The 19388-nt window shown below is 40.0% G+C and overlaps 1 protein-coding gene, 1 non-coding gene and 1 pseudogene across 3 annotated transcripts in view; 1 reads left to right on the top strand and 2 right to left on the bottom strand.

Annotated features, from left to right (window-relative positions):
• Positions 1-14256, bottom strand: part of KLF8 (Kruppel like factor 8) — a 65346-nt gene extending 51090 nt beyond the window's left edge. The window contains exons 1-2 of one of the 2 annotated variants that reach the window (XM_029241001.1): positions 13986-14256; positions 13386-13565 (exon numbers count right to left, since the gene is read on the bottom strand). In XM_029241001.1, coding sequence (XP_029096834.1) covers positions 13386-13392 — 7 coding nt within the window. In that variant the 5' untranslated portion in view covers positions 13393-13565; positions 13986-14256. Of the gene's footprint in view, positions 1-13385; positions 13566-13985 lie in introns of those variants that run through there. The other variant, XM_029240999.1, reaches the window with a different exon arrangement.
• Positions 6871-6942, top strand: TRNAG-UCC. The gene has a single exon. It is a non-coding gene; the product is annotated as a tRNA-Gly (tRNA).
• On the bottom strand, positions 7537-8282 carry LOC114906295 (annotated as a pseudogene).
• Positions 14257-19388: the final 5132 nt, after the last annotated feature.

Raw genomic sequence — 19388 nt, 5'->3', positions numbered from 1 at the left:
TCTCATATATGTAGAACCTCACAAATGATGCTTCAGGGACCATGACCATAGAAATTTCATAAGATTATACTACCTTTGTCATGTTCGAAGTTTATTTTGTTACCCACTGTTTTCCACAGTGAGCTGCTTGTTTTATGAAAGTGAACAGTGCCTCCAAGGGACAGGAGCAGGTGACTGACTAGTAAGAACACATCCCACTCTTTGGCCAGCACTGAGGAGGAAAAAAGTGTCTAGGGATGAAGTGAGAAGTTAAGTCTATAAGGCGGGAAGCAGAGCAGAGTCACTGGAGCCTACAACTATCAATACAAAAGAAAGCAAAGCTTTGGGAATCCTGACACTGACCTATGAAGGTACCTAGTAGTTAACAAGACAGAGCATGTTGACAATACAAATAATAATCCCTCATGTGCAACTACATAGCTTTACAATAGGGAAATGGACAGCTTTCATATATCATTCCCATTTTACAGATAATGAATTTGGAGGACCAAGGTCACATATTTTAGCAGTGATGGAGTCAGAAACGGAACTCTTATCCTCTAACTCAAATTACAGTGCTCCCAAACTACTTTCTAATATCCCAAATCTGGTGAGCACCTTATTTCTAGAAAACTGCTTGCTAAAAGAAAAACAAGTTTAAGGACAACAAGTCAATTATTTTGGAAGATCTTGAGAAATCATGCACTTTCAGCCTCTGACCCATAAGAAATTCTGGAATTGCTCGAAAAATGAAAATCAATGTTTTAGGGTTTTGAGATTATAGGTATTTTTATTTTTTTTTATTTTTTATTTTTATTTATTTATTTTTATTTTTTGGTATGCGGGCCTCTCACTGTCGTGGCCTTTCCCATTGCGGAGCACAGGCTCCGGACGCGCAGGCTCAGCAGCCATGGGTCTCGGGCCTAGCCGCTCCGCGGCATGCGGGATCTTCCCGGACTGGGGCACAAACCCGTGTCCCCTGCATCAGCAGGCGGACTCTCAACCACTGTGCCACCAGGGAAGCCCCAGGTATTTTTAAAATAGTATTTCTTATGTCTTTTATGTTAGAAAAAGGTAACTAAAGGACAACTAGATACACATATATTTTCAGACAGTTTAATTGTATAACTTCCAGGGGAATAGAGAGTTTTACAATGGGTCTCTGGGAAAACCTTCAAGATTGAGGCTACTCTGAGCATGACATTAACAATAGAATGGTGATAAAAGAACAATAATTACCAACAGTCACTGAGTACTTACTATGTGCTAGGTACAGTGCTGCTAAAAGAACAAATACTTATATTAGCTCATTTAATCCTCATAATTCTAGGAATGGGCACATTATTTCCCCATTTTTAAAATGAGGAAACTGAGACAGAAAGATGAGGTAGCTTATCCCCAAATCACCCAGCTAGTAAATGGTAGAACTGAGATATGAACCTCAGCAGTCTAGAGCTATAATGAAGCTATAATGCTCCATGACCTGGGTGCCAGTGAGATCTGCCAACCTCTGCTTGAAGGTTACATAATGGGGGGGGGTAAATGGTTGCTAGAAAAATAAATACTTAATAAAAGGAGATTGCAAGATCCTCCATTTCCTCTCATTTCTTCCAAACAGGGTCATACCTATCACCATAGGAACGACTGGACAACCCAAACTCAAAGAATCTCCACTTGTGGCATCTCAGCAGGTAGCTCACTATGAGTTTTCTATTCAAGAGACTCAACATACACAAAATCTGGAGGGTGTCTGAGGTACTTAGTCCAAAGTATAGGAATCACCACCAGAGCAGGTACTCAGAAGTGGCTCCAAGACAAGAAATGCCTGCAGCTTGTTTTCTCAGCTTTCCTGAGCGAGATTTCAGTAGGGGCAACTGAAATGTTTAAAAAAAACAACAACATGAATTTAAGAGGAAATAACATATTACCACAAAAAAACTGAAGACTGACAGCACATACCACGTGAAAGAAAGAAACAGTATTGCATCATTATACAATAGCCAGCTAAGCTTGAAGCAGTGAAGTAATGTGAGGTAATAAAAAGATAAGGTGATAAGAAACACCAGAAAAGAGCTGTATGACTTTGGGCAAGCCATTTGACTTTTCCATGCCTCAGTTTTCTCATCTGCAAAATAGAGATATATCAGCTTGGCCCTACCCCTCAGAGGGTTGTTATGAAGACCATCGTGATAACACATATAAAATTTCTTTATAAGGTGTAAATGTGAAATCTCCATATAAGTTTTTAGGAATACTTTTGTCAGAAAATCCAAAACTAAAGTACATAAAAATATGTACAATACATACAGTCACATTTTAAAGATCCAAACCACTCACAATAACAATACCTAATCTTATGAATTTTTATATGTTTATCTCCATTCTCACATGAGTTCATGATCTACAGGATCATCTGCAAACCTTCCAGTGCTTTCAGCCACTTTCATTCCCCCCAGATGCTGATGTTAAGCTCCATTTTCTTTTCCACAGAGAAATCCAAATATGCATGAAAGAAAAATCACCCTGGAATGTGCTAGAGATTAAGATTCTTGATTCTGGAAAAGAAGAAAGCTAAAGAGAATTATTATAAATGTCTAAAACTAGTGGATTTGAGGTTCAATGAACTCTAGGCCTGAGTTTTAGTTCTAGTTTAATTACCAAATTGTTGAATAACTTTGGACAAGTCCCATCACTTAATACAGACAGTAGAAATAATTCTTGCTCACAAGGTCACTGTGAACCTCACAGGATCATTGAGAGGATCAACTGAAAGAACAGATTTAAAAGTATTGTATAAATTAACCTCAGATTTCTAGAACTAGTTCCCTTGTCTTCCATCAAACAGGTAAATTTATTTTTTTAAAATAATCTTACATGCAAGAAACTGATAGAACTTATGTTAAAAGTGCTATAGTTAAAGAAAGCAGCATGAACAATGGGAAAATCTTTTACCTAGGAGCTGGAGACCTGGGTTCTAGTTCACTGTTATCTAGGAATGTCATTTTGAGTAAACTACTTAGCCCTTTTCAGATCTCTTCCATAACACTCTATGATATACGACAGAGGACATCTATGAAAGAGCTATAGTTTTCCAAGTTTCTGCTTAATCTGTGAAGCTGATATCAAGAAAGACAATTAAGTTCTCCACAAACCATTAGGCAAAACTGAGTTCACTCCTACAGCATTAAAAAAAAAACTTTTTATTTTGTATGATCACAAATGCGTACAAAAGTAAAGATGAATCCCACGTACCTGTTCCCACCTATTCCCAGTTTCAGTGATTTTCAGCTCATGGAAAATCTTGTTTCATTTGTACTCCCGACTCACTTCTCCACCTCAATGGCTACTTATAGGTAAATCCCAGATATTATTTCATTCCTATGGCATTTCCAAAGGGACATATTTAATTTTCACAATCTCTGTGAGGTAGGTACTACTGTTGATTCCATTATGCACATGAATAAATACAGACTCAGAGAAATTAAGTAATCTCAAGGTCACATAGCTGGTAAATTACTGGGATTTGAATCCAGGGATGATGTCTGATAGCAACACTCTTTTTCTCCCTTAAAGTAATTGCTACTATCCTGCACTTTGAAATAGTTTGATGATGTTGAAAATAATAATACTGGATATTTTTTATACATTAGCAGTATGCTCTACTATTGAACATCTGAAAAGAATATTAAAAGATTCCCACTAACTGTGATGTTAATCATCAGACAAAACCTCTAGGAATACAGAGCTCCAGCTTGGCACTGAGGCATTGGTTTAGAAAAAGGACAAAAAGCCACAGCAATACAAGCTCACTGCTCTGCACCATCATGTAAAATCTCATGCAATCCACTTCATTACTTTATACTATTGTTTCATGCAACAGTCTCCTCCAACAAATTAAACATGGTGCCATTCCAGCAACCAAAACGAATGTACAACACAGTGGTCTTTGCTCATGCTTAGTACAGTGCTTAAGGGCAGAGACTTTCTCTTTTGAATGGTCTCTCCACTCACTGCCTGAGCTACCTGGCTCAAGAGCACCAAGTCTTTTAAGAATCCTGGACCATCTCAATTTATAGGACCTACAGAGGTCATGTAAATGAAGGTACCAATAACAATAATCATTATTGTTATTTTCAAGGCTCCATATTGATTCTAGGATCTCGCTACAAAAAACTGGAGGAGCTATATTGTACATATTTATCAGAACTAGTTTTTTAAAAAAGAAAATGAATAGATTCATATCACACATTCTTATTCTAATTGAAGATGAAACAGCTAAATCATTGACAGCACAGAAAGAGACAACAGAGCTGGAATAATCAGCCTCAAATAAATAAAAGTTAAGTCTCTCTTCAGTATTGTGAAGACCTTTCTGAGGATATTGTACCTTGTCTGTGTTTGTATTTCAAGGGAAATGAAATGGAAGAGAATTGCAGAAAAGAATGAAAGAAACTCTAGAGAAATAAATGATAATTTTTTAAAAGAAAAAAATGGAGCTAGGTCAAGGAATTTGGATGGTTACATTTGGAAAAAAGGAAGTAAGGGAAAGGAAGGCTGTCCTGATAATTGCCTTCAAAGGCACATGTTAGGTATTAGGAGAAAACAGAACTGCTATATTATTATTGGAGATTACAGTTGACTTAAAGAGGAACTTACTGATGATAACCAAGTCTTTATAGATAACTTATTAAATAGCCAACGCTGTAGTAGATACTGTGTATATATACAAGAGGGGGAGCAGATAGTACCAAGCTTCCACCTGGTCTCTACATTCTGGGAGTTTTGCAGTGTAGGTCAGATAGAGAAAATTGGCAGCCCACTGCGGATGCTGGCCTGGTTCTCACTGTGATGTTAAAAAAATAAAATCAAATTAGCTGATAATCTTTTATTTTCCCTCACCCCTATATTTATTTATTTATTTATTTTTAATTTTTAATTGAAATATAGTTGATTTACAATGTTGTGTTAGTCTCAGGTGTACAGCAAACTGATTCAGTTATATATATATTATATATATATTCTTTATATATATATATATTCTTTTCTCTTTTTTTACATTCTCCTTTAAAAGCAGATTTCTATTTTAAAAAACTCCATTTCTTGGGACCTCCCTGGTGGCCCAGTGGTTAAGAATCTACCTTCCAATGCAGGGGACATGGGTAAGATCCCTGGTCAGGGAACTAAGATCCCACATGCCTCGGGGCAACTAAGCCCACATGCTCTAGAGCCCGTGCGCCACAACTAGAGAGCCCATGTGCCACAGCTACTGAGCCCTCGTGCTCTGGAGCCTGTGCGCTGCAACTACTGAGCCCATGTGCCACAACTAGAGAGAAGCCCACACACCGCAACTAAGAGCCTGCACACCAAAACAAAAGATCCCGCATGCCACAACTAAGACCCGACACAGCCAAATAAATAAATAAATATTTTTAAAAAAATTTCATTTCTGAAAAAGTTGAGAGATCTTACAACATGGAATCTACATTGGCACAAGAGAAAAATTACCTGGAGTTGATAAATGGCTGCCCCCTTTATACAGGACATGCTTCTGTCATTTTATTGGGCCCTGTAGAGATCTGAGCTGCCAAGTCTATGTAGTGAGACATAACTATGCATAAAACAATAACAACTAAATATTACAAGATAATAGATGCTAAAGTGATTAATTATGATTTGAAGCTAGGAACACTAATTACAAGAGGAGATAACTGAAAGTAGAATAGTCAGAAAAAATTCCAAAGAAATGGTCTGTGGTGAGGTCAGCCTTGAGGAACTAAGCTTGGTCAAGAAGAGACAGAAAGGAAATCCAGAAGAGAGGAAGAGTAGACTATACACTCTGTGAAGGCAAGGGTCCCATCTAAATTGTTCACTACTCTAACCCCAGCTTCTAGCATAATGCCTGGAACTTTGTAGGCACCCAGTAAATGATTGTGGAGCAAAGGAAAGTGGCATAATTTTTAAAATGTGTTTTAGATGACATATTCAGGCAGTGGTCTACAGAATAGAGAAGGCCAAAGAACCAAGGTAGAACTAGAAACTATTGGAATACTTTATGTGTATCATGGTAAGAGCTTACATAGGTGTCACAAACTCAATACCTAGAGGGGTCAGGCAGGTTAAGATCACCTAGGCCAGATAGGAAATATGGTGAACTGAGAACACATGTCCTGTCTAAAAGGGAAAGGAGGAAGCAGTTCACCAACTCCAGGCAATTGTTGACAAGGGGGAATACGGGTTGGTATCTTCTGATTATTTAAGAGAAGCTGGAATTCTAGAGTTTTAAGTAAAGTATGATTTTTAATTTTTTAAAAGTTTTTACTTTTTATTTATTTATTTTATAGAAATATAGTTGATTTACAATATTAGTTTCAGATGTACAATATTATATTAGTTTTAGGTGTACTACATAGTGATTCAATAATTTTCTAGATTATACTCTATTCAAAGCTATTATAAAATATTGGCTATATTCCCTGTGCTGTACATTACATACTTGTATCTTATTTATTTTATACATAGTAGTCTGTACCATTTAATCCTCCACCCCTATCTTGCCCTCTCCCTCCTTCCTTCCCCTCACTGGTAACTAATTTGTTCTCTATATCTTTAAGTCTGTTTCTATTTTGTTATATTCGTTTGTTTCAATTTTTAGATTCCACATATAAATGATAACATACAGTATTTGTCTTTCTCTCCCTGACTTATTTCACTAAGCATAATACCCTCCAGGTCCATCCATGTTGTTGCAAATGACAAAATTTCACTCTTTTTTATGGCTGCGTAGTACTCCATTGTGTACATATACCACGTCTTCTTTATCCATTCATCTGTTGGTGGACACTTAGGTTGCTTCCATATCTTGGCTATTATAAATAATGCTGCTATGGGAGTTCCCTGGTAGTCTAGTGGTTAGGATTCTGCACTTCCACTGCAGAGACCTGGGTTCAATCCCTGGTTGGGGAACTGAGATCCTGCAAGTTGAGCAGTGTGGCCAAAAAAAAAAATGCAGCTGTGAACATTGGGGTGCATATATCTTTTAAAATTAGTGTTTTCATTTTCTTTGGATGTATACCCAGGAGTGGAATTGCTGGATCATATAGTAGTTCTAGTTTTAGTCACTGAAATTTTTAAAGCCATGAATGTAATTTAACAGGAACACTATCACAGGCAATCATTTTTTGTTTTGTTGCAAAAGCTGTTGGATACATGTTAGAATGATTTTTTTTGTCTGTGTGTATGACAGGAAAATAATGTTTACATCAATATGTAAATCAAAGCCTCTCCACTAGCATTATTAATCTAGAAGGAAGTATTACATAGACAATAGTAAAAGGAAGGACATTTAGTCTATATTTTCAAATGGGACTTGATCATTTTAAAGTTGTTCACTGGCAAAATTTTTCACCAAGGTAGTATAGATTATATGCTACTTCATAAAAGATAGCAATAATTAAGTTTGGGTTTTTTTGTTTTGTTTTTCAGTATTTGCTTTCAGAGAAAAATCCTAAAACTTGTAGGGATTTCTGATGCCAGAAAATTTTGATATTAAGAGTATATTTAGCAATCGGGGTGACTTAGATCATGGTAAGTGGCGAATGTATAATTATAATATGCATTCCAGTTATTTAAACTGAGGTATCCTTGATCAGGTTGAACATACTGTGAGTAGAAGATCTCTTCTTCCAAGAAATAAAATGGAGACAGTCTTTGGAGAATGGCCTTACTGAATTGGTAAGTTAACTTTCTCCGGATTTTGATGACTTCCCCACTTCTTCCATAATTCCTCAGTGCTCTGGCCATTTTCTGGTAAGTCATGGTCTTCTGGTTGCCTTTTCTTTTCCCCCAAATTTGGGGAAGTTTTTCTTTGTTTTTTGATACAAACTGAAAGATGCCTTTGGTTTGATCTATCCATTGAATACAAGACCCATCTCGGGATTACACAGGGATTCATGAAGGTATTCAAACAGTCAGAGCTTCTTCCTGCCTTTTCCTCCCTTTTGCTGGAGAAGAGTAGGTTGCACCAGCTGGTTTTCAGGGATGTTCTACAGAAACTGATGAATATTTCTTTCAAAATAGAGGTCCACAGCACTGTTTATTACTGTTCTCCAATTGTAGACTGGTTCCTCTGTGGGCAGCACACCATAGCTGTTGGAATTTCCTCTGACATGAGAACAGTGGTTGATGAAAGCCAGGTAATTTTTGTAATCTGAGGAGTACTGAAGATCACCAGTTGAATGTTGCCTCAGTACTTCAAAAGCATCTTCAAATGCTTGACCCAGCTTGTCTTGTTCAAAACAAGTCATGCTTCATTAATAAATTGACAATTCTGTCAATCTGAGGCCAATCTAACATTTAGGTATACTCCAGGTGGAAATAACTTTCCCCTCTCAAGCGCAGGTTGGCAACACCCTTCAAAGTATGATTTTTCAAATGTTGGCAATCAACCATTTTTAAAAAGTGTGGGTCTGGGCAAATTGACCTACTGCTACAAACTGAATTGTGTCCCTCCCCAAATTCATATATTGAACTCCCAACCCCCAGTGTGACTGTATTTGGAGATAAGGCTTTTACGGAAGTAATTAAGGTTAAATGAGGTCATAAGGGTAGGGTCTTCCTCCAATGGGATTAGTGTCCTTATAAGAAGAGACATCAGGGAGCTCACTCTCTTGCTCCAGGAGCACAAAGAAGAGGTCATATGAGCACACAGGGAGAAGGCAGCCATCTGAAAGCCAGGAAGAGGGCCCTCACCAGAGTCTGATCATGCTGGTACCCTGATCTTTGACTTCCAGCCCCCAGAACTGTAAGAAAATAAATTTCTGTTGTTTAAGCGACCCAGTCTATATAGTGTTTTGTTATGGCAGTCCTAGCAGACTAATACACATACTTATAAAGTTTTTATTGTTATTACAAACAACACTGCAAAAGTTTGTAAATATCTTAAATGGCATTCAATAGAAAACTGTTTAAATAAATTGTGGCTCATCCATGTAGTGAGAAACTATGCAGTCACACAAGAGAATGAGATATTTATTTACATACAGATATGGAAAGGTCTCCAAAGTATATTTTTAAGTAGACAAAGCAAGGTGTAGAACAATATGCAGAGAGTGTTACTATCTGTGTATAAAAGGAAAGGGGGAGAAAAAATACTCATTTGTTTGATATGCATAAAATGCCTGTGGAAGGGGCTTCCCTGGTGGCACAGTGGTTGAGAGTCCACCTGCCGATGCAGGGGACACGGGTTCGTGCCCCAGTTCGGTAAGATCCCACATGTCACGGAGTGGCTGGGCCCGTGGGCCATGGCCACTGAGCCTGCACATCCGGAGCCTGTGCTCCGCAACGGGAGAGGCCACAACAGTGAGAGGCCCACATACCGCAAAAAAAAAAAAAAGTCTGTGGAAGAATTTCCAATAAACAGATAACTTTAGTTGCCTGAGGCAACTAGGGGACAAGACTAGGAGGGAGACTCTTCATTGTATATCACTTTGTATATTTCAAATTTTGAGGGATGTATAATGCATTATTAATTTAAAATTCATTTTTAAATGAAAGTTTTATCAATTTAGGGGGAACAAAACACATGCGTAGGCTGTATTTGGCCTGTTGGCTAATTAGTTGTACCTCTGGACTAAATTAAAGTGGTGGTAATTAGAATAAAAAGAAAGGAACTGATGCCAGATACAAAGGGAAAAAAAAAACATAGCCCTTGGCAACCAAGTAGACAGGGAAACTGAGGAAGAGGTTGATGCCAGCATTTTGAGCATGGAATATGGGAACCACAACAACTATGTTTCCCCATTTCTTACTACACTATCATGCATTCTTCTAAGTGCTTTACAAAATTAGCACATTTATTCCTTACTGCAACCCTATGAGGTAGTTTCTATTATTATCCTCAGTGCAAAGATGAAAAAACTCAAATTCAGAGTTTAAATGACTTCACCAAGATTATGATGATGGTAAATTGCGGGACCAGGTAAATGAAAAGGAGAAGTCTTGAATGAGAGGTGGGGGAATACTCTAGGGGTAATGTTGGGTTCTCTTTTAGAAATGATGAGTTTGAGGTTACAACAAAATATCAAAATGCTAGTGATTTGATACCTGGATTGGTATCAAATACCTGGATTTGGCTCTAGAGTTAGGTTATAGTTCCTTAATTTAAAGTGTTTAATACTTCCAGAGTTGCTTTGCCCACATTACATCTATTTTGTCTAAGTACACAGATATCTTTAATTTTTTATACAAAGCGTCAAGCTTGTTACAGACTTTTAAATCCAGATTGCTGTCTCACTGAATTACCTTCCTTTTTCCCAAAAACCAAACAATGTTTAAATAAAATAAACTACTCTAAGTAACAAAATTGTGAGACCCTCCACTTAAGAAATATGTATTAGAAGTTAGGTACGGAGTCCAATGTTTTACTTACATTATTTATAATCACAAATACTGTATTATTTTAGATGTGAGAAAACTGAGGCTAGATGATAAAGCTGAGTTGGGGACAATAAATACAACAAAAACCCAACTTCAGGTATACAACCTGAATTGAACACATTATTATATGAGAATCAGAAAGTACATCAGACAAGGGTTCACATCATCTTTGCATAAACTAATGAACCTGATATGACAATGTTATTCATTCACACTCTACTTAGTAATGAGATGACAACTGTACTAGATGATCATCTAGGTCAATCATCCCAATCAAGTTTTCCTTCACTGACAAAAACATGACATTTTGGAGCTATATCTTAGAAGATCATCTATAATATATGTACCCCGTGTTTACATGGGAAAGTTAATTGGGTAAGTACTTTGAAGATACAATCATAGTAATATCCTCAAGCACCTTTCTGTCTAGAAACGGGGTAAGGGCTTAGATATGTACAGAAATGACCAAAATACAGGGAAGAGAGTTGTGTAGGTTCCAGATAATGTGGGTAAAGTGATACGGAAACTCAAAAGAGTTTATTTCTATATGCAAGGATCAGGTAAATTTTCATACAAATGGCATTTGATTTGGGATTAATAATGAGAGGAATATTATAAATACTGTTTTAAGGAAAAAATCATAAAAACAAGTACATTACAAAGCAGTTCACTTATAAGTATCCACTGAGCAGAACAGACAGTGATGTACAATTTCTAAGGAATAGCTGAGGAGATAAGGAAAGCTTTATGTGGGGGCTAAGGACTAAAATAGGACTTGAAGGAAGATTGAGGTTTAAATGGGAGGGTAGGCAAAAAGAAGTCATTTAAGATGGAGGAATAGAAAATGAGTTTTTAACAATTTTATCAGTGCCTGACACAGTATGCCAACACATATTTGCTAAATGAATTATATATCCAAAGGCAATCTTATTATTCATCAGTGTAAGTGAGACAATAAACTAGAACTGACTCAAGGCAAGGGTGAATATATAAATGTGTTACATAATAATAATGCCACTGCCAGAATGAGAAAAGGTTGGTCTCCCTCACCACCAGATACACACAATCTGGAGAGGTGAAAGATGACTAGACTAGGCTTGGTGACTTGGTTATTGGAATTCAATTAACTGAACCAACAAGGGCCCCATTTCAGAAATGCATAGACTAGGATGATAGGGGTTGGGGGGAGTTGAAGCAATGGTAGTGGTAATCTAGTTCATGTTTTTTCCCCAGTTTTCTTTCCAATGTATCCTGAAAGCCCTAATGAGAGGTACCTATGGCTCCCCAGAGCTCTGAAAATAGAGTCATTAACTAGTCCGGTCTTGAGGATGGACTAGATTCACCTATCACTTTTACTTTTGAGTTTATATTTCTTCCCTTCCTATGTTTTCTGCCTGTCTGCCCCCCAAACCAACCTGAAGACACTGTTCCCAGCCCATTCTCTGTGTTCCCAACAGTCACCAAAAATGAAAAACCTTCATATATAAGGGTGCCCCCCAAAAATCTGAAGAATGGGATGAGGTCATTTGTAAGTCACTGATTTCTGTTGTCCAAAGGTCCTGTTGGTTATATCATCCTAGTTAAGTTGTCCAAAGAATGAGGGGAAAGGCAGGCTAGTGTCCCTTTCTCTCAGAGGTGCTAAAGTCCAGTGGGAACAATGTTAAACCAGTAGCAAGCAAAACCTATGTTCTAGCTTCAGACTTTGGGCAAGCTAATTCAATATTCCAAGGTCTCCTTTCACCCCCTGGAAGGTGTTTTAAGGACAGCAAAACACTAATTCTATCAGCGGTGCTCCAAAGAAAGAGTCTCAAACAGAGTAGGAAAAGGAAGTGAAACTACGATATACATGGAGTGGCAGCCTCCGTCACATACACTAAGGTATTTAATCTACCCAAATATCTTTAAGATTATTACTCCACATTCTCTAGTAGAGAAAAGCAATGCCTAGGATCACACAGCTAGTAAGTGGTGGCATTAGGATTTCAAAGCAGATCTGCCTGTTACCCCAACCATCATAGTCTCCATCAGCTTCAAATCCAAATTTGGAGATTATTCTCTTTGCCTAGTTATTATCACATTGAGTGCCATCAGACTGCTGCTTAATAAACGCTTTTCTTTACAATGTAGACAGAACAAAAGGAAATAAAGGATCGTTCCCTTGACCATCTGTTTGTATTTATTTTTCCAAAGAATAAGTTTTATTTATTTTGTGATTTATTTTTCCCCAAATTCTTAGAGTTAAACATAAAAAGCCCACAAAAAGGCAGCTCTTCTAAGTGACCATTGCAAATCGATACTCTCTAGCAATCCCAGCAATTCGGCCCAATCTTCCACCTACACAGACAAACCAACCGCCTTAGCCACGTTTTAAAGAGCCAGGGCAGGGCCTATGCTTTCTTCTCCAACCATGCCCAGCCCCTCCTTAAAGAGCCGGCACGCCCAAAGCAGCTCCTCCCTGGCGGCTGCCTTCAGGGCCTCGCCTTTCAATAGCCTCGGCTCAAACCTTAAGCCCCTGCTCTTCTTCCTTTTAGAAGCATATCTAGGTACCTGCTACTATTTAGGGGGTTTACCTTGGAACGTTGGCCTTCCGAATCCCGTTCTCTCTGGTAGCAACTTTGGCTGTGTGGGGTTAAGTCAAGACAAACCTTACCCCTGAAGGAAAAATGAAAGCACCAAACCAGGGCGGATTAAATTAAACAAATCCATCCATTCGTGCCCCTCTTCATTTCTCCTACGAGGCTCCCCAAAGTACTCCTCCCATTCCGAACCCCTCTTTGCTCAGCCCTTTAGCAAAGTCATTTTCCCTTGAGTTTCACTTAATTCCACATAATGTTTGTACCCTTCTCTCCCCACAGCCCCCGCCGCACTCCCTCTACTAAAACCTATAGAAGTGAGGAGTGGGGGTGGGATGGGGGATAGAATCTAGAGGGAGGAGATGGGATTGGGTAGGTTCTAATTCCGGAGTCACTTACCGCCCATGTCACTAGCTGGAGACTCCTGAAGTGTCCGGAGCTCATGCGGTCCTCTGAGAGGCTCATACTCCTGATCGCAAGACAGCTGTTTCCCTCACACCCGCCCCTGTCTGACAGCGCGCCAGGCGGCTCGCTCTTGCCTTCTCTTTCTCGGCCCCCCACCTCCTCTTTTTCTCCTGGCTGGAAATGAGGAGGAGGGCCAGAGCCGACAGAGTCGATTCAGACCCAGCTGGACCACCCTCGAAACAAGGGAAACAAAGCTCTCAAGCATCCAACCCCAAATTGGGGAGCCAGAAAAACCGACTTCCTAAAAAGAATCTTCCCCTTGCTGCAATGCTCTTTTAGCTCTTTTCCTCGGCTAAAAATAAAGTGGGTTCGCTGGGCCCAAGTGGCCAAGGTTGAGGATCCTCCGTTCCCCTTTCACCTCTACCAATTCAGTTCCGGCCAAACCCACTCTCCACCCATCCTCTGAACTCCACACACCCTTGAGGAGAGTGCCGGGGCTAAGAGCTAAGAAAACCAGCCCAAACCCCAAAGCACTACTTGAATACAAAGTTGAGGCGGAGGACTCCTTCAAGACAGGAACCCAGGAGAATATACCACAAAAAGATCCCTTTACTGCCGTTGTTGCTGCTGCACACTCCAAAGCCTTCCTAAAAAGAAAGAAGGGAGGGGCAAATGCCTACGATTGGTGGAAACACATAGGGGCACCCCAGTCTAGGACAGGGGCTTTAGCAAAAAACGTCAAGAACTTGTGCGAGTACTCTAGAGCGAGGTTTCTTGGGTGCACCTAGTTGCCCCACTGGGGACCTCACGTTCATGAGGGTCAGTACCGACAGTGCTAGCTGGGCAACCCGAGTGGGTGGGGTGACTTGCCTCCTGCCCGGCTAGAACCAGAGAAGTGGTGTGACTATCCTGAGGGTGGAGTTACTTAAAAGGAACAGGCGGACACTAGAGGAGAGTGAAGAGAGGAAGGAGGTGGAGAAGGGGGGCGCTGAGACCAAGGAGGGAGAGGGGGGGGGGGGGGGCGGGGCCCAGTGTGGAGAGCTCTGGTCTTTTCCCTGGCGGCAGTCTCCAGAAGCAGCAGGTACAACTCAAACAAATTCAGCTCCTTATTCTTAAAGAGGCTTGCAAGCACACCGTTTGGTCACCTATCCGTTTGCGTGTTAAGCTGAGGGAGGGTGAAAGGGATGTGGGAATTGGGGGTGGGGGCTGTATAGGAAGGGAGGAATAGGGAAGGGGAAAAGCAAGAAAGCTGGCAACTGAAAAATATTTACAGTCCTAGCTCTGCATGGTAACACTGTGACACTAGCAAGGACAACGAAGTCACAGTATCTTCTCAGGGAGGAGACTAAGAGCAAAGAAGAATGGAACTGGGGGCATTTTCTAGCAAGATATAAGGGAAGAAGGTGAGGGTGAAAGGGTGGGAGGGGAAGAAGGAGGAGATGAAGGAACTGTGAATACTGAAAGATTCTTTTTAGTGTCCCAAATACCAGACCTCTAAGAATAGAGTCCTCAAACCCCTGAGATGACCTCTCTTCCAGGCATTGTGGAAGATCCCTGTGGAGCTGAATCCATAGCAAATCAGCCACATTTCCAGGATTTCTTTGCCCTTGCTTGAAAGTCCCTCTCTAAACCATTTAATAGGAGGCCAGGAAGTCACAGGCAACCACAGGCCTTTTTCAGTGCCTCTTTCCTACCACAGTTCTTTTAAAGGGGAGGAAAGAAGAGAGAAGAAACAAAGCAGAGAGAGGGAGGGAGCAGAGAGACAGGAGAAATAATAATAGCTACTGTGTATTCAGCACCTAATATGGGCAAGTCACTAGGCCAGGTGTTTTTACATTCATCATTTCTCATTTATTCCTGATAACAACCCTGGAGAATAGGTGCTATTATATTCTCCAAGCCCCTCCTTTATTTTTTTGGCCACCAGGGAATTCCCAAGCCCCCTTTTAAAAATAAGAAAACTGAGGTTCACAGCCCAGTACCTCCCAACACGTATATGCCCACTCACTTGATATTGCTGCCAGAATCTCTAATCGTCTCATCTCTTCTTATTCCACCCCAAACTCGGTTATTCCTCCTGTAGTTCACCTGAATGACATCACCATGTACCCCAACATCCAAGGCAACACTCTGGGACTCATCCTTTAATCTGCTGTGATCTGGACCCTGCCTACCTCTCAGGCAGCAGAGCTTTTGCTGATTTCCTGGGCCTTACCTGTATTAAATATCCCTGAGAATGCCAGGTTATTTCCATCCTCTATGCTTTGGCTCACTTTTCTTTCTCTTTCTCAAATGGCCTAAGCTCTCTGTCTACCTCCTTGAAAGGACTAATTCAAGATCATCTCCCCTCCTTACTTAATTCCTTCAGGCAGAACTAACCATCGCTTCCTCTGTGCCCTTCTCTACCTCAGGGCACATATTTGTTGATATAATTGCTTGCCCACACTAGACTATAAAGACCCTGAAGTTAGGCACAAGATGTTATCATCTCTGTAACCTGAGTGCCAGGTATTATTATTAACAATAATAATAGTTATTGACCATTAACTATGTGCCAAACTGTTCTAAGCCATATGTGTATACATATATACACTTATTGAGTGTATATATATATATATATATGTTTTATATATCACAGCTAATTGCAAAGGCAGGACTTTTCCTTTATATTCTTTGCCTTTTGACACATCAATAATCAGCAAGTGGCCATGTAAGTCACAGGAAAGGGTATGGGGGAACACGTATGGAGAAGTAGAAATTGAGATCAGTTTCCCTCTCCTTCCAGGAAGCAACACAGACTCTCCTTTGTATTAGCTTCCTTAAGAAATAAACCAAACAGCGACCTGCAATACCTTCAACTCCTTCTATCAAACCCGAAGGCTTGAGACTGTCTGCTTGAAGTAGCAGCCTGTGCTTTCCTCTTTATAACCAGAGTCAGATGAGGGATGTAACAGTTAAATTAAGCAGGGACCCAATGAACAACAGCTAAGAAATATGCAGATAACCCAGGTGTCAGGGCCCAAGAAACACTGTTTTTCCCTTTCCCTCTTCCTCCTCTTCATCCTCTTGCCTCTCCTCCTTCTTTTCTTGAAAGCCAGCTGACAAACTAGTAGGGTGGAGCCCAGTCTGAGGGCTGGAGGGAGGGGAGGAAAAGCCTCAGTAAGAGGACTCCACCCTCCCTGCTCCCAGTAGAACAACAACAAAAGAGAAGTCTTGGGGAGCTGGGGCTGAGAGGAAGGTGGGGTAGAATAGGGTGAAGTGAGGAAGGGAAGGGAGAGCATGGGGAGATAGGGGCCCAACAGCGTAGAGCTGGTCTGGGGAAATCAAGTTGTATATAAACAGAAAAGCCTGCATTCTTAAGTCACTGTTGTTCATGGAACAACAAAAGTGTAGCTGAAAGTAGCGCATAGCTCAGATCTAATAGGAAAAATATTGCCCTCCTCACCCACTTTCTTCTTGTTCTGCAGTTCCCCAGAGGGAATATTCCCCCTGTGAGCTCAGCTAAAAGGAGACCTTTTGCCCCTCTGCTAATGTTGAACAAGTGTTAAGTTCCTCACACATGCCAGAAGACAGTGCTAAGTTCTGCCAGCAAAGGATAAGGATATTTTAGAGAAGGAAATTCAGTTAGCTGAGAAGAGAAAACCTGGAAAGAGATTGTGGGAGAAAAACAATGACTTAACTTACAAACTGTACAACCTTGGGCAAGTGACCTCACTTCTCTAAAAGTCAGTTTCCTCACCTATTTCTTTTAAAAGTATACCGCTAGTACTTCTCAGAATTGTCAAAAGATTTAAAAAGATGCAGAGGTGGCTTTACAGTGAAATTAATGAAGTTTGAGCTTCGAGGCCCTTCATTTGAATGGCCTTTCCAAGACACTGAGAGTGATCAAACTGTGTTTTTCTTAAAGAGGATCCCCAACGTTGTATAAGCTTCAGGCCCCACAAGTCCTAGATCTGCCCGCAATGAGATTATAGCCTACAAAGCACAGTACCTCACACAAAGAAAGCACTCAAGATAGGATAACTATTATTCTTAGCAATGGCAGCTCTTAAATCTACTAGCTTTAGATTGCGTCCCTTTCTGGACACAGATATTGGGAACATGCCTCCATGTTTCCCATAACTCTCATACTTGTATATATGAATAACTTATAAAAATTAATAACTAAACTGCTTGCTTGAGACATTCAGAGGCATGACTAAATTCACTTTAGGAATGGCCAATGGGCCAGGAGCAAGTGACCAGGCTTTGAAATTCTCTTGGAAGAGCCCCATCCTAGGCAAGCTCTAGCAGGCCTGCTACCATCCACGAGTTTAGTTGTACCTCAGGCTGCTAACTTTATGAGCAGAGCTTGACTAGGGGTGTGTGTGGGTGTGTGTGTGTGTGTGTATGTGTGTGTGGACTTTTCACACTATTTAGACCATAGATGCTACCACACCTATAAATTGGAGGAGGGAAGAGGCTTTATAATTAACAACAAAGCCAAAGCAGAAAAACTGGGATCCTCAGCCTCATCTGCAGGAAAGGAATAACATCCTTGGCCTGGTCCCAAAAATGTATATTCCTGAGTCAGGGAAGGATTCTACTGAGTATACAAGAAAAAGACTTGCATTCTTGCTTTCATATTAAACAAATAAATATACAAGATTGTCAAAGGAAATGTATAAATAGAACAGGAACTTCTTTATCATTGAGCTGGATTCAGAGAGGCACCAGGGCCCTGCAGCCCTCCCCGGCAAAGCAGACTCATGATTATCATCCTTGCATTACCACAGGTAGCTCTCACTTTCCTAACAGATGGGTTGTGTCCATCTACCACTGTCCCCCAAACCAGTGGGAGAATGGCTTTCACCCTACAGCCTATTGTAGTCTTATTACTTCCCTGAGAAAGTAAGAGGGAGAGAAGAAAGAAGATGGGGAGTATGTATTCAGTGCTTTCTTAAAACCTTTCCACTAACATACCTATCGAGGTATTGCACCTTTATTCTTTCCTTCCTCTGCTCTTTGTTTGTCCAAATGTCCCTGTATTGTGGTAGCTCTTTCCTCTCAAGTCAATATCACAAATATAGTTGTAGCAGCCTACCATTAAGTCACAATGACAGGACATTACCTTTTCAGGTCAGGTTAGTAGTGAATTTAAAAGTGTAAGGCAGGCAGATTAGCAATGGTAACTCACTTCATAAAGTGAGATAAATGGTTTGATCTGGGAAGTGAATCTATAGTATGTCATGGGGATATAGGCAACTACACCTGTTTACATGGTGTAAACACATAGTTGAAATGATCAGGACTATGTGAAGAACAGGTGGAAAAATATACACAAATATGATGAAAATAAAACACTGGAGGCATACACTAGAGGCAAAAGTTAGTCACCCAAGCACAGAATGTTGTTGTAGGAAGGGCCTGTAAGATCATTTCATTCAGCATTTTTCAACATGTCTTAGGCATACCCCTAGTGTTATGAAGGATTATCTTAGGCAGTACAGAGTTAACTATTTTCTAATAGTATGCATGTATTTTAATGGTTGCCTTCTATTTATGGGGAGTTAAACTGGCTTTCTACTTATGGTAGTGTTATTTTCAATGCAATTTTTTAGTAAAATAAGTCAGTTTATTTAAGAAAGCATACTAAGTAAATAACAGTACAGCTAATACTCAAATATGGTCTAAATCATGAAGGTGAAATGTAAATAACTGAACTTTAGCAAACAATGATTGAACCCAATTATCTTCCCAATTCAGGAGCTCCTTTATTAGACACTTTGGTTTAAAGGAGGGTCTAACCCCCAAATAAATAAATGTATAGCAATCCTGCCTCCTCCTATACCCATGACAGAATTGCTAATATAACATGGAAGTTTTCCACTGAGCTTGGATGAAACCTCATACTGTTTCTGAACACACTTCTACAGCAAGTTTTCCTTGAACCTCCAGTTTGGGCTAAGGGGGTCTCTTCTAGCCCTTATAGCACGCTGACATAATTATTTCATAAGA

This window comes from Monodon monoceros, unplaced genomic scaffold, assembly GCF_005190385.1.
Source record: "Monodon monoceros isolate NGI ecotype Baffin Bay Population unplaced genomic scaffold, NGI_Narwhal_1 Super_Scaffold_22, whole genome shotgun sequence".
Taxonomy (NCBI): Eukaryota; Metazoa; Chordata; class Mammalia; order Artiodactyla; family Monodontidae; genus Monodon; species Monodon monoceros.
This window is presented reverse-complemented; position numbering and strand designations above follow the sequence as displayed.